The 15,821-nt window shown below is 43.2% G+C and overlaps 1 protein-coding gene across 8 annotated transcripts; it reads left to right on the top strand.

Annotated features, from left to right (window-relative positions):
• The first annotated feature begins 359 nt into the window (after positions 1-359).
• LOC114042513 (zinc finger protein 883-like) lies at positions 360-15,453 on the top strand. Of its 8 annotated transcripts, XM_027861202.1 has the most exons (6): positions 360-756; positions 893-1,847; positions 2,859-3,289; positions 10,027-10,153; positions 10,728-10,823; positions 12,482-15,453. In XM_027861202.1, exons 3-6 carry the CDS (start codon positions 3,176-3,178, stop codon positions 14,143-14,145), a joined length of 2,001 nt encoding a protein of 666 aa, XP_027717003.1. In that variant the 5' UTR covers positions 360-756; positions 893-1,847; positions 2,859-3,175; the 3' UTR covers positions 14,146-15,453. The 8 variants fall into 8 exon arrangements, with proteins under 8 accessions (XP_027717003.1, XP_027717002.1, XP_027717000.1 ...); XM_027861201.1 differs by lacking the exon at positions 893-1,847; XM_027861199.1 differs by lacking the exon at positions 893-1,847 and having other exon boundaries at positions 3,207-3,289.
• The last annotated feature ends 368 nt before the right edge of the window (positions 15,454-15,821 follow it).

The following is a 15,821-nucleotide window of genomic DNA, read 5'->3' on the forward strand; positions in this document are numbered from 1 at the left end:
CCAGTGTAGAGATGATCATTAAACCGATTGAAGCTAATAGAGATTTTCTAAAGCAAAGGGCTGTCATCTGCATCGATGGGGGTATACCCACAGCGATGAAATCGTGTGTGGTTCAAATATCGTGTGTGTGCCTGGTGACATGCACCTATAAACGTTGTGCCGGTGTTATTTTGACCCAGAGCTAAATATATGTATTTAAAGAACTGCTTCTGACTCTCAAAGTGAGCTTTGCTGATCCTTGCACTAAATTTTCTGCACTTATGTTAGATCTGGCACATAATAGGTTTGCTTTAAGTCTTTGTCGAATGATTGTTGGATCAATGAAACTCAGCATAGCCCCATTTGTATTTTCAGGGCCTCTGGCCACATTGGCAGTGCCTTGGGTTGGAGTGCGCGACTGAAGCTGCAGATCCTTCCTGCTCACTCCGGCCTGTCTCCGGCCCCGACAGCCCTTTGGTAGAGTCTGCAGTAACTCACGGCTGGGAAGACAGAGTCAAGGCCTTGCGTTTGATCCTCCCACTCCACCTGAAGGTAGGCAAGAGCCCTCTGGGGAACAGGATTCTGTCGTAGGAGGAGGCTGTGTCTTCTCTGAGACTTCATCAGGACGTTTAAGCAGAGACTAAGGTGACCGAGCAAATCCTGGAGCTGCTGGTTCTGCTGGGCCTTCTGACCCTGCAGCCTGGGGACTCCGGTAAAATCGAATCCTCAAGGAAGGGATGACCATGGAGAACTTGGCTCTCGTGATTGAAGAGAGAGGTGAGAATTGCACAGGTCTGAGGGTGGGGGAGTCTATATCGTGTGGGGGAAAAGGAAAGCCCACCGGTGGGGAGGCGGGTCGGCAGCAGGACCGGATTGGCATCTCTCATGACCTCGGCTCTGTTTCTCTTCCCAGCTGCTCCCAGCATACACACATCTCAGGTCCAGTTCCACTGGCCCTTCTGGGCTGTGTTCCCCATCTCTGGCCTGCCCAAGGATTTGTTTTCATGCCATCGGAGAGCCTTTTCTCTCTTAGTTCGGTGGATCAAGATTGACATTTTTAAAAGAATTTTTTACTAAAGTAGTAAGAAAGAGTGAAAGGAAATACAATGACCTGCCCCTTGTGCCGCAGGAACAAAGGGGGTCTTCTCCCTGTGAGCTTGCAGCCTACTCAGAGCCCACATCTTTGAATGATACTCTTCCTTTGTGTCGTCTCCCCCAGGCGGTAGCTTTGAGGATGACTGTTGGAACCCAGGTGTGGCTCTTCCTTTTATCCCCACTTAATTTTCTCTCCTTGAATTTGGCCATTTGTTCTAGTGTGCCCAGGTCCTTTGGGGATTCTGGTTCTTCGGTGTTAGTAGCAGCCCCTCTCGCTTGGTATCGTCCATCCATCTGACATAAAGCATGCCACTCACGTCTCCATCCAGATCGTGGGTGCGCGTTTGCTGGAACAGACCAAGAAAGCATTCAGGCAGAAATTAGGTTTAGACCAAAATCTTGCACCACCCTTATGCTTCAGGAGACCCAAAATGGGTGTGCAAATGGAATCCAGAAGAGCGCCCCATCAGACCGCTTAGAAAAGAGCAAGGCCACGGATCTCATTTTGATCCTCCCACCCCACCTGAAGGTGGGCAGGAGCCCTCTGGGGAACAGGATTCTGTCGTCGGAGGAGGCTGTGTCTTCTCTGAGACTTCATCAGGACGTTTGAGCGGGGACTGAAGTGAACCAGCCAACCCGGAGCTGCTGGTTCCGCTGGGCCTTCTGACCCTGCAGCCGGGGGATACGGGACAGGGGCCTTTTGCATCAACGCCGAGGGAAAGTTCTTGTCCGGAGGAGACAAGTAATCACAAAAGATAGACAAGTTAAATTAGGTAACATTTTAAAACTTTGAAGATGAACAAGATCAAGGTCTTTGATCGGAGTCTGATCTTTATAAGAAATTAATAATCACTGATATTAATAGGGAACTTTCAATGTGGCAAAGCACTTTACACATATTATCTCATCTGAGCTTCTAGCGACCTTGTGAAGTAGGTGCTGTTCTTATCATCTCTGTTTTACAGATGAGGACACTGAGGCAGAGACTTTTTTCAGTGACTTACCCAAGGTCACGTAACTAGTAGGAATCTGGGACAGGATGTGCAATCAAGTCTTCTTGAGTCCAAGTTCAGCACTCTTCACCCCACCGCTGAGTGGGATGAAGATGAGGGTGCGTGGAGTGCAGAGCACAGGGGCTCAGCTCCTCCCAGGCACGGTCTCTAGTGGCTATCTGCCCCTGCAGTATATTGGAAGGACATGGGGGCAATGCCCTCAGTACTCCAGGCAACAGTAGGCACGTGTGGGGTGTCCACCTGGCTTGATATAGGGCATCTCCATTCTGGGAATCAGTCACCCACACTGATACAATCGCTGGTCTGGACTTCCCCCTACCTCCACCCCCAAAAGCCCAGAAGCTTTAAAAGAATCGGCTCTTGACATAAGGAGTCAGGCTGCTGACACCCCTGGGAGGCTTTACCTTCTGCCAGTGTCCCAAGGCCCCTGTTGGTACGTCCCAGTGGGTGGGCATGTCGGGAAGGAGCTCTGGAGCACAGATTCTCCATCCCTGCCTCCAGCCTGCCTGGGATGTGCCTGGGCCCTGCTGGGAGCCTTCCGCCTCGAGTAGGGGCCCTGCTCAGGCACTTGCCTCTGGCAGGGTCAGAAAGGCCCACTCTCTGACCCCCCCATTTTTCTAGGGCAAGTAGAACGTTGCTCCAGCCTCCCTCCAGAGCCCTTCAGTTAGGGTGATTGTGGTGGTGTTTTCACTTGTCAGAATGCTTCCATTTGTATTATCTCATTTGGGCCTCAGGAAGGGCAGTCAGTCTTTGTCATTCTGTTTTTTACAGTTGTGGAAATTGAGGCTTGGATGACAAGTGTCTTGCTGACGGTCCTCTGGTCACTAGCAGAACCGGGCTAGAATCCGGATCTGCGGAGTCCTGGTTCTGGGCCCTTGCCACCACACCACCGCCTGTCTGATCTTAAAGCTGATCACTCAGAAGGCCTGCTGTGTGCCAGGACTGTGGACAGAGAGCTGTGAATTCCACTGATGGGTCCTGATAAACTTGGAACCTGTTCCTGCTGGCGTGCTTCCCCCTCGATCCCAGGACGCAGCTGGCTTCCCTGTTGACCGTGGGCTGTTTTCTAGGGATTTCCGCCCTACAGCATGTCCCTCATGGCTCCTTTTTCTTCTGTAGCACGGTCTTTTCAAGACCCCGGCCTTCCCAGAGAAAGTGCAGACGAGGAGGAGGAAGAGGAAGGTGGCCTGGCCAGGTTCCAGGTGAGTTGTTTGTCGCCTTTCTCCCAACGTGTGTGGGCACATCTTTCCCTTGTCCTTCCTTTCTCCCTGGCCACGTCCCCTTCTGGGCCCAAGCCCGAGGAGCTGCTCTCTTTTCAAAGCCCTGACCTGTTCTGACAGATGACATGCTTCTTAGAGCCTGTAGATCATTAGAAATCATCTCTTCAGCTCCCTCATTTGGCCCCAAAGGAGACTGATTCCCAGAGAATGAGGTGCTAGGGCCAGGCCTAGGAGTGGCAGAAAGGGTCTCATACCTAGGCTGCTTGTACTTTTTCAGCCAGGCTTTGTAAATTTAGACAGAAGGTTCCCCCTTAGCGAATATTCTCCTTTAGAATCCCTCCCTTCCCACCCTGTCATTCACCTACGTAAGGATGGCAAACTCAGAAAAGGCCCAGAAGATAGAGTGCTAAACTCGGAGGCAGAAATATCTCAGTTCAAATCCTGCTTCAGACTCTTCCTAGCTGTGTGACCCTGGGCAAGTCATTTAACCTCTGTCTGCCTTTGTTTTCTCATCTGTAAAATGGAGATAGTCACAGCACCTATTTCCCAGTGTTGTTGTGGAGATCAAATGAGAGGATATTTGTAAACTGCTTAGCAAACTTTAAAATGACATATAAATGTTAAACATTATCATCATGTATTCAGACCTCTGTGTGCTCGAGACTGAGTTAAGTCCTGTGGAACAGAGGAGCCCAGGACCCAGTCTCGGTGCTCCGAGACGATTGATGGGAGACAAGACAAAGAGGAGAGAAAGAAGGCTCTCTCTGCGTGGATTTGTCTGATAGCAGTGTGATTGCACCAAGTGCGTTTGTGACCACGGCTTCTCTGAGCTGGAGGAGCAGACAGAAACCCCTCGGAGGGCACGGAAAGGCCTTCGTGACCAGGGCCCGAGCTGGCTTTGCAGCATTATTTCATGTCACTCTCCCCTCCCTCCATGCCATAGTCCAGTCCAGGGGTGGGGAACCTGGGGCCTCGAGGCACATGGGACCCTCTCGGTAGGGCCCTGGACAAGGGCTGCGCTTGAGGATCTAGAGGGCCGCAGGTTCTCCAGCCCTGTTCAGTCAGCATGGCCTGGGACTGGGCCTCACTCACGGCCCTCCGTCCCCCATTTCCTTGTGCCTGGCACAAACTCTTCTGCTCCCCCTTCCTTCTCTGGCTCTTTACTCCAAGACTGGCAGTAGTGCCACCCTCTGTGTCAAATCTTGCCCGATCTTGCTCCGTGGGTTGGTTGGTGCCCTTGTCCCCCACATCACCTGGGATCTCTTTTGGGAAGGTCCTTGAGGGCAGGGACATTTTCCTTCCTTGGTTTGTATCCCCACTGCTTAGCTTAGTGCCTGGCACATGTCAAGCATTTGATAACTGAGGGACAAAAGCAGCAGAACAGACAAGTGCTTTGAGTACTGGGGAGGAGCTCTTAGTTTGGGTTGGTGTAATCAGTGAAGCTAGGTGGCACAGTGGAGTTCAAATCCAGGTGCAGACGCTTGCTAGCTCTGTGACCCTAGGCAAGTCACTTAACCCTGCCTGCCTCAGTTTCTTCATCTGGCCCTGAAGAATGAGCACAGTATGGTGGTGTCCTCCATTGTCAAAGAGAACCAAAAATGACATTGCTTTGTTAGAGCCAAGTTACCGTGTGTCCTACAATGGCTGATCAGGTCAAGCACAGATAATCCATGTGAACATTGGGGTGGGATTCTTTAATTTTGCGCATCTTGAGTTTCTTTTGAGCTGCCGCAGTCGTGCTTTGCTCATAACGCACAGCACCTTCTCTGATGAGGGCACGCCGTTCTAAGCGGTGCTGTGCCCGTGGTCTCCCACGTCCCACAATTAACTCCAAAGTTCTTAAGAGAGGCCTTGAGAGCATCCTTGTGTCACTTCTTCTGATCACCATGTGAGTGCTTACGTTGTGTGAGTTCTCCATAGAAGAGTCTCTTAGGCAAGGGTACGTTTGGCATTTGAACGACGTCGCCAGCCCTTAGAGTGGGCTGGTTTGCTTAGACTCGTACACAGTCATTTGGTTTGGGCCCTAGGGTGGGAGCTCTGAAGATGAGCAGATGAACTTCCCCAGGAACGCCCCACCAATTGTAGAGATGCCAGTCTCAGATCTGCTGTGGAGCTTGCTGGGCCAGGTGGGCAGGAGCCGCTTGGGTTTGAATCTCAGCTGCCATCATTCCTATAGGGACAGGTGACAGGGGGCAAGTCGCTTAACCCCTCCCCAGTTTTATCAGCTATAAAGTGGACCTTCCTTAAAATTGTTGTGGGGATCAAATGAGATACTGTTTGTAAACATTTAAAGCTCTCACTGTCTGGGTCCCTTCCTACCTTTTGAGTCTTTGCTCCCCTCCACACATCCCACAGTCTGTCTACCCTGGCCTGCTTAGATTTCCTCAGACACGTGCTTTTGTTCTGGTCGTCCTGTCACCTCTGCCTGTTAGTCTTCCTGGCTTCCTTCTAGATTCACCTGAAATCTCACCTTTCATAGGTCCGCCAGCTGCCTTTCCCTCATCTACTCTCTCTGTATCTCCTCTGCACCTAGTCATTTACATGTTCTCACCCCCATTAGAATGTGATAAAGGGATTGTTCGTACCTTGTTTGTATCCTCAGTGTTCAGTACGGTATCTGGCACACAGTAAGTCCTTGATAAATGCTTTCTGATTCACTGACTTGGCCTTCAAGCCCAAGACAAATGATAGTGGTTAATGATAATAATAATAATGATATCATTATTACTGGCTTTGCCGATACTGCCCCTCTTATTCCTAAACTGATCTCTCTAATTACAGTTCCCTAGACCTAGCTTCATTCCTCCTGATTGTGCCTAAGCCAAGTAGTTCAGAACTAAATAATTTTCTTTATAGGTACTTGTAATTACCTAATACCATGAGTACATTTTTTCTGAATTTCTGTGTATTCTTTTCCTTTGTAAATACCCTCTTCCCACCGAAAGTTCCAGACCTAGAGGGGTAGGGGGAAGAATTTTTGTACATTGAAAATAAATTTTAATTAAAAAGATAATTATAGAAAGCATAAAATATTTAAGAATTCAGCTATTGATACATTATATTTTATGGAATTATACAACTACAGAACCCTCTTTTACAGACCTTCATAACTGAAAAGATATTAATTGCTTATGGTTGGGCTGTGTCAATATAATACAAATGATAATATTGCCCCCCCAAAAGGCTCCAAATCCACAAAACTATTAGGAAGAAAGGATGTAAAAAGGAAATTAGGGAAGTAGGTATTAGAACAGGCACTAACATACTACATGATGCATTAGTTTAAACTTTGTGGGCATAGTTCCAGGTTGCTTTCTAGTTAACTTTTTTTTCTTTCAAAATCCAAATTGCTTTGGATCAGATCTATTTGTCCAGCCCTAACCTCCCATCTTACATGCACAACTCCCTGGTAGACATCTCTAACTGAGTATGAACTCATCATCTTACCTCCAAACCCTCCCCTATTCTTAACTTTCCTATTATTTTTGAGGGCACCATTATTGTCCCAGTCACTCAAACTACCAATCTAGATGTCATCCCTGACTCCTCACTCTCAACGTCCCCTTATCCAATATCTGGCCATGATCTGTCGATTCTACCTTGGCAAAAATCTCTTATATATTCCCCCTTCTCTCTTCTAACACCGCCGCTACCTAGAGCAGGCCCTCATTACCTCATGCCTAGACTGCTGCAGTGGGCTGTGGTTTGGTCTTCTGCCTCTCCCTTCATCCTCCACTCTGCTATCAAAGCGGTCTTCCTAAAGCTCAAGTCTGATCAACTCCACCGGCTCCCTGGTATCCCTAGAATCAAATATACAATCCTCTCTTTGGCTTTCCAAAGCTTTCATAACCTGGCCCCTACCTTTCCAGTCTCCTTATTACCCCCTAGGTATTCTGTGATCCTGTGATACTGGTCTCCTTTAGGTTCCTCACATAAGATAATCCATCTCCCATCTCCCAGCTTCCAGACTTCATTTGCTGTCCTTCATACCTAGAATTCTACTTCCTGCTTACAAAGGAAACCAATTATATTGAAATACAGTTGTATAAATTGTTTTTTAAGTTCACAAACCTTAGGTTAAAGACCCTTGGTTTGGAATTGTGCCCAAGTTACTAAACTGTTATAACCTTTAGCCCAGCTAGTAAGTACTAGGTCTATACACGAAAGAAATCAGAGAAAGAGGAACATGACTCATATGTTAAGAAAAAATATTTCTAGTAGCTCTTTTTTGTGGTAGCCAAAAATTGTAAACCAAGAGGATGTCCTGGTGGAGAACCACTAAACAAACTGGTATGTGAATGTAATGGCGTATTTATTATGCCAGAAGAAATTATGAAATAGACAGTTTCCCAGGAAACTGGGAAGACTTTGATGAAGTAATGATAACATTAAGAAGAAAAAAACTTTGAAAAACTTTAGATCAGTGCAGTGGTGAACTGCCAGTCTATAAAGCAAAGGTGAAACACCTATTCATCTCCTATCAGAGAGGTGAACTTAAGTGCAGTAAGAGACCTACGTGTTTGGACGTGGACAATATGGGAATTTGTTTTGACCAACCATGCATCTATGTATTGAGGGCTTTGTTTGTCTGTTTGTTTTTCCCTTTCTTGAAGTTGCACTATTGAGGGGAGCGAGGAGATGGTGGGACAGATTATCATCATCATTGTCATCATCATTATTACCAAGTACATGCTAGGCATGGTGCTAAGTACTTTCCAAATATCATCTTATTTGATCCTCACCACCCTGGGAGGTAGCTGCTGTTATTATCCCTGTTTTAAGTTGAGGAAATGGAGGCAAATAGAGGTGAAATGACTTGTCATGTCCATGCCCATGCCCAGTGCTCTATCCACTGTACCACTTAGCTGTCTTTTAATAAAAGAAATTAAAAAATACATATTACAGTCACCTTCATTTCCATTTCTTTTCTAAGACTTGGTAATCTTCAGTGATGCTCTCCATATTACTTCTGGCAATAGTATTTAAGTCCTCATGAATCAACATAAGTGGGTGGAAATCATCCGGTTTGTCCGTTTTGGGGAGGAAGAAAACAGGCCTCTCTGTTGTTATCATCTGCCTTGGTTCTCCTCAGCAGGGAGTCACCAGCCACCACTGACCTTCTCTTCTTCCTCTGATCCTTCCTGGATGAATTCTTACTTAAGAGCTACATCATTTCCTTGGAGGATAAGCTGCTGACTTTTCTTTAAAATGTGTAACTCACTGTTGTCTGTGAAGATCCTCACGTCTGTTTTTCAGCTCCAAGTATTTAGTGATTCTCCTTTTGCCCTTTCTGTGACATTTTTCTATTCTCCAGCCTCCTCATACAGACTCAGGATTCTCCTCTGCCTCTTAAGATCCTTTTTCTTTTATTGTTTTCATGCTGAAGCCCTTCCAACTTTTTTTCAGGAATACATCATCCTTCCTTATAATTTAGACAGGTCAGAGTCATTCCCTAGGCCCCTTTGTTCTTCCTTCTAGAAGGAAGACCATCCTGCACTTGGAACGTAAGCAGGAGTCACTAGGCCTTGGCAGAAATACAAACATCGCAGACTTGGTTGCAGCCCCTGCAGAATTCAGCTCGCTTTCCTTCCATTCTGGGAGTGGGATCCCGAGTCCTGTTGATTTTCCCTTTATGCTACTAAGTCACACTGAGACTGGTTTAGCAATTGCTTGTATGGGCTTTCAGCTCCTGAGTTGGCAAACTCCTCATTTGTGAGCTGCTCCTCGTCAGCACTTGGACAGCCACACCTGACTTCCATTCTCTTTTCTTATCACAATTCCGTTTTCCTTTTGCCATACAACCTTCTCTCAAAGAAAACTCTGACTAAATTAGACTTACTAGGTTCTAACAAAACCAAACTGTATGGCCTGCTTGGAAGTCTGCCACACTGTGCTGCCCGTGATCTTCACTCATGCTTCCTTATTCCTTTCTTGCTTTTGCCACTTTCCTTTCCACCTTTATAATAGTGGCTGCCCTTTAAAGCACAGATGTCATCTCTTCCATAAAACCTTCTTTCATTCCCTCTTCCCCACTCCCAAAATACTTATTTTGTATGTTTCTTTTCCACTTGTCTGATTTTATATGTCATTATTTCGTAATATGCCATTCCCTCCTACTTGATTATCAGCTACATGAGAATGGGAACAAGTTGGTACTTCATCATTTTTAAGATCTAGTATGCTTTCCACATAGGAAATGCTTACTGATAAATGTTTAAGGAAGTCATTTGAGCAGGGGCTGGGGAATTTTGCCCTGTCATTAGCTGGAATAGAGGAAATAGTGTTTTGGAAGAGGGATTAGGGTCACATCTGTAGCTGGAGGTGGGAACTTTGGACGCCTTTGTGCTCTGTTTGTGCTCTGCATCCTGCCCAAAATTTAACCAACATGATGTGTTTGGCTAGAGATTAGTATTTGAAGTTTAAGTGTGTGTTATTTATCTAAAATGCATTTTGGCTATGTTGATCAGTAAAGTCTAGATTGGGCCTCACTTGAGGAAATAAGCTATGAGGCTAAAAGTGAATTAAAGTCAAGTGTTTATTTTACCACAGGTTACAGAGAGGTTAGTTCAAGTGAGGCACATAGTATTACTGTTCTAATACTCGACATGAGATACTCAAAACCCTCAGTGATACAACTCTCTGTATTCCATCCATTCCATGCCCCACCCACTGTCCGTGTGAGAGATGATCCTGGGCTGAACCAAGAGTTTTTGTTTCAGGAACCATTGACATTCAAGGATGTGGCTGTAGAATTCACCCAGGAAGAATGGGGCCAACTGAACTCTTCCCAGAAGAACCTATTCAGGGATGTGATGTTGGAGAACTACAAGAACTTTGTCTACCTCGGTAAGGACGGCCAGCTTTCCTCATGCCTCAGAACTTATTCATTGGAGCATCTTTGCATCTTCATTTGCTAAAGTCTGAAGAGCTTAACCAACATTTTGGCTTGGTATGTAGAAGACATAATGGGAAAAGATTCCTAAATTTAAGGTCCGAGAGATTGTGTGTTTCTGTTTGAAGGAGAAAGGTCTTTGTTTTATACAATTATAAATCAGCAGCTTCATTGTACTGACCCTGAGATTATATCTTGCCCACTCTCTATTCCCATAAGTCAAAGATTTTCCTCTGAAGTGTGAAAGTATATGAAGTATATGAAAGTATATGTAAGTATATGAAAATTTCTCTCATGGCAGAGATTGGGTCAAACAAACTAATTTTCTTTCTGGTTTCAAGGCTGCTTTGTGAATCATTTGCCAGACTTCCTGGGAATACAATGTAGAACATTCTTCATAAGTCCATTGTACCACTGGCAGGGCCTTCCTAGCATACCTTCTTTTCCCAACAGAGAAGGTGAGGTTGGAATTGAATTCTTAGCTAATTATTGCCCTCTTCCCTTTCCTCTTTATTTCCCTTTGAGCAGGGCTTCCAGTTTCCATGCCAGCGGTGATCCTACTGTTGGAACGTGGAGAGGTGCCATGGATGTCAGAGGGAGAAGTACCCAGAGGCATTCATTCAGGTGAACGAGTAAAGCCAGAGAGACTGTAGCCATTGTAAACTAAAATGTTGTTTGGTTAGGAGGCAGCACCTTTGAAATGTTGGACAGTCAGCTGTCCTCAGAAGCCTCCAGGCTTATTGAGAAGGCCTGATGCCATATGAGCTGCATAGCCTCATTTCTTGTTTTTTGCTTCAAGAAAGAACTTTCCTGATAGCTCTTCCTCATATTTCTTCTAGTCTTAAAGAAGGATGTGTTTCTTCCTCTGACTCGAGCCCATTCTCCTGTAAGCTGGATCCCATCCAGCCCCTTTGTTCTACTCATAGAACCATCACCTTAGTTCAGGTCCTCATTACTGCTTGTCTGTATTAGTGCAATGGCCTTCTAATTGGTCTCCCTGCCTTGAGACCCCCATTCTCATCTATCCTCTCCAAAGCTGCCAAAGTGATTTTTCTTATGTATATATCAGTAATACCTTATAAACCGCATAGCACTTAAATTTACAAAGGGCATTTCTTCTCTGTGAAATAGTATAAATATTCTTAGCACTATTTTATGGATAAGGAACCCGAAACTCAGAAAGACTTGACTGTTACAGTCACATCTTGGTGTCAGCTGTAATTGTGGCTTTCTGAGTCTTAAGTCTGCACTTTTATGATCAGTCATGTTGCCTCCCTTCCCTTGATCCATATCTAGGGATCTTTTCTCAAATCTTAATTTCCTTCAACCTCTTCTAGCCTTTGACGATTTTGGCCAAGTCTTTAAATCTTTTTTCTAAGTTCTCTTCAATCCTTGAAATCATTCTTTATAATATTTAAAATGTTGTTTCCATATCTTTCAACATTTTGGTATAATCTCTTTGGAAACACTTCAGTTTATTGATGTCTTCTAAAATGGTTTTACCAAGATCTGACACAGGTCTCTCAATTTGGCCTAATGTAGAATCAGTCAGCATAGAATACAATGAGGCTAGTACTCTTTATGCTCTGGACATTATACATCTGTTAATGTAGACATAGAATTTTGTTAATTTTGGGGGGCCCACAACATTTTTTGTATGACCTTCATCTGTGTTAAAGTAAAACCCCATGTCTTTTGAACATCAAACTAGATGTCCCCAAGCATGTACTTATATAATTGATATTTTGAACAGAACTATAGGACTTGACATTTTATCCTTGTTAAATTTCACCTTGTTGCTTTTTTTCCTATTTGTTCTAGCCTATTGAGATGTTTTAAATATTACTTTAAACACCCAAAGTATTGGCTGTCCTTCACACCTATATGTCAGTATACATCTTATGTTTTTATCACAGATGTTGATGACAGTTTTGAACAGGACAGGACCAAAGTATAGACCCCTGAAGTACAACAATAAAGATAGACCTCCAGGTTGACATTAATCCTTTAAAGACATTTCAAGTGAAGACATGCAACCTACTACAAATCCACCTACATATTATGTCACCCAGCTTATATGGAGGGAAGAGTCAAAGAATGTAGATCAAAAAATAAAACAAATTGAATTTTAAAAACCAAAAAAACAGTGCCTTGCCTTTTCAGATTGGTCATCTTTTTCCTTGATGGAAGACAGTCTAAAGCTTAACCATGAAATACCTTTCTCTTAGCTAATATAACAGTTGATATTGATATATTTTTTTTTTTTTGGTTTTGTTTTTCAGATTCTGTCAGTCAGGAGACTATGTGTAAAACCAGGAACATAGCTCCAAAGAAAGCCATTTTCATGGGAATGTCATCTAAACAAAAAATGGCCGGGGCTGGTGGTAGTTGGAATTCCAGAATGGGAAAAGTTTGGAAACATGATATAATGTTAGAGAATCAGAAAGACAAACAGGAGAGACAATCCAAACAAGTAACAATTGCTCCCAGAAAAACTCTGAATGAGGCAAGTGTCCTTGAATATAATACATTTGGGAGAAGCTTTCAACTTGGGTCAATCCTTGTTCCACAACAGAGAGTTCATACAGGAAGAAGTCTTCATAATTATGATATCCTTGGGAAGAGCATTAAAGAATTTTCAGATCTAATTAAATGTAACAAAACCATCTTAGGGAAGAATCTTTCTAAGCCTCTTAGTTACCACTCAGGTCTTATTCAATATCAGATGATTAATACTAAAGAGAAACCTTTTGCTTATAGTGAATATGGGAAAGCTTTCAACCAGAATATACACCTTAATAAAACAGTTCATGCTGGAGAGAAACGCTTTGAATGTAATGAATGTGGGAAAACCTTCAGCAACAATTCATGCCTTACTCTTCATCAGAGAATTCATACTGGAGAAAAACCCTTTGAATGTAATGAATGTGGAAAAGCATTTAGCCAGAAATCAAACCTTACTCTACATAAGAGAATTCATACTGGAGAGAAACCCTTTGAGTGTAATGAATGTGGGAAAACTTTTAGCCAGAAAGGACACCTTATTGAACATCAGAGGATTCATGCTGGAGAAAAACCTTATAAATGTAATGACTGTGGGAAAACCTTCAGCCAGAGAGGAAACCTTAATGAACATAAAAGAATTCATACTGGAGAAAAACCCTTTGAATGTAACGAATGTGGGAAAGCCTTCAGCCAGAGGGGCCACCTTACTGAACATCAAATAATGCATGATGGTGATAAGCCCTATAAATGTAATGAATGTGGGAAAGAGTTCAGCCATAGGACATCCTTTATTTATCATCAGAGAATTCATACAGGAGAAAAGCCCTATGAGTGTAGTGAATGTGGGAAAACCTTTAGCAAGAACTCAAATCTTACTCTCCATCAGAGAATTCATACTGGAGAGAAACCTTATAAATGTAATGAATGTGGAAAAGCTTTCAGTCAGAGAGGACATTTTAATGAACATCAGAGAATTCATGCTGGAAAGAAACCCTATAAATGTGGTGAGTGTGGAAAAGCCTTTAGTAAAAACTCTAACCTTACTCTACATCAGAGAATTCATACTGGAGAGAAACCTTATGAATGTAGTGAGTGTGGGAAAGCCTTCAGCAAGAAGGGTCACCTTACTGAACATCAGAGAATTCATGCTGGAGAAAAACCCTACAAGTGTAATGAATGTGGGAGAGCCTTCAGCCACAAAACAACCTTTATTAATCATCAGAGAATTCATACTGGAGAGAAACCCTACGAATGTAATGAATGTGGAAAAGCTTTCAGCCAGAGAGGAAACCTTACTGAACATAAGAGGATTCACACTGGAGAGAAATGCTTTGAGTGCAGTGAATGTGGGAAAGCCTTCACTCATGGGTCGTCTTTCATTCATCATCAGAGACTTCATAATGGAGAGAGACTACACAAAAGAAATGAATGTAGAATGTAGCGAAAGGATGGCTGAATTCGGAGTCAAAAGATGTGGGTTCAGATTCTGACTCTGCTACTGGCTACCTGTGACACTTGGGCAAATATCGACCATTCTGGGGTTTACTTCTTCTATAAAAGAGGGTTGGATTGGGGGTTTTGGTTTTGTTTTTTGTTTGTTTGTGTTTTACAGTCCCCACAAGAGGTGTTGTAGATAACCACTATGATTCATTGCAGACATTTATCTATGATACTGTTAGTGTGGGGAAAAAACCATCAGGCCAAGGAAAAAGAAATCCCGTGAATGCAATGAATTTAGGAAGAATTTCAGCATGCTTAACCTTTAACAAGCATTAGGTAATTCATACTACAGATAAGCCCTATCAATGCAGTGACAAAGGGAAGATTTTTGAAGTGTAGGTCGTTCTTCATGAGACACGTCGAGATTTTTAATAAAATCTGTTTAATAGCTGACTTACAGGGTTTTAAAGCTTGTAATGCACTTTACATACATTATTTCATTTGAGCTTCAAAACAAACCTGGGAGGCAGCTACTCTAGATATTCTTGTATTATAAATGAGAAAGCTGAGACACAGAGATTAAATAACTTATTTGCCTATCATTGCAAAGCAATAAAGGGGGAGGATTTGAATCCACGTCTTCCGAACTCCAGGTTTAACATTTGCCACTACCATTTGTTGCCTCTCTAGTAAACCCGCTCAAATGCTATTTAACAAAATAAACTTCAGAAACTTCTTATTGCAAATAAAAGATGATAGAGAAATGAGCTAAGGTGACTTTCTTGCCTCAAATTGGGTAATGTTTAAAATGGAGACTGCCTGTCTGAATTCAGACTGTTCACCTAGGAGAATCTTTTTTTGGGGAAAGCAATCTGAAAGCTCACATGAAAAATTAAGAAAAGAATCCTACCTTTGAGTCATAATTCTGTGGTTGGGAATATACCTTAAAAATGTTATCTAAAATTGTCAAAGATTTTCATAGAAAGATTATTTTAAATTGTTAAAAAAAAAAATGGAAGCAGCCTAAAGTTCACCAACAGGGAAGCGGTTAAATCCATTCTGTTACATTCATGTAGTGAAATATGATGATGTTATTAAGCCTGACAAGTATGAGCAAAATAGAGAAATCCGAAAAGACCTTTATGAAGTAAGTGAAACTGTAAAAAATAGAACCAGAAAAATGGAGTACACTTAAACTATGTAAAAAGAATGGACAGTGAGAGTCCTGAGGGAGACCTAGAGAATGACTGGAAAGTTAGGACCTTCTTTGCATTGAAATTCATTTAAATGTAAATAGTTGCAAAACAAATTTAATTGGTTGTGTCAATGTCTGATATTGTTTGTCATTTAAAAAAAATAAGTAAGACCGGGCCCATCTACAAGTTTGGCCTGGGTAGCATGATGTAGTGGGAAGTGAACTCTACTTGGAATCAGGAGACCTGGGTTTGAATCCCTGGGATATAACTTAATACCTATGTAACCCTGAGCAGATCTTTACCTCTCAAGAGCCCAAGTAATTGTACTTGCAGTACTTTCTGTTATTAAATGCTAGCATCTAGAGGGTCCCTCAAAGATCCTGGAGTCCAGTTCCTCTATGTGACTAAACAATCAGTGGGGGGGGAGGGGAATAACAAGGATGACATTTTGGGATTCTGTTTCTTATAACGGAAAGAGAAG

This window comes from Vombatus ursinus, unplaced genomic scaffold (assembly GCF_900497805.2).
Source record: "Vombatus ursinus unplaced genomic scaffold, bare-nosed wombat genome assembly UNPS02014499.1, whole genome shotgun sequence".
Lineage (NCBI taxonomy): Eukaryota > Metazoa > Chordata > Mammalia > Diprotodontia > Vombatidae > Vombatus > Vombatus ursinus.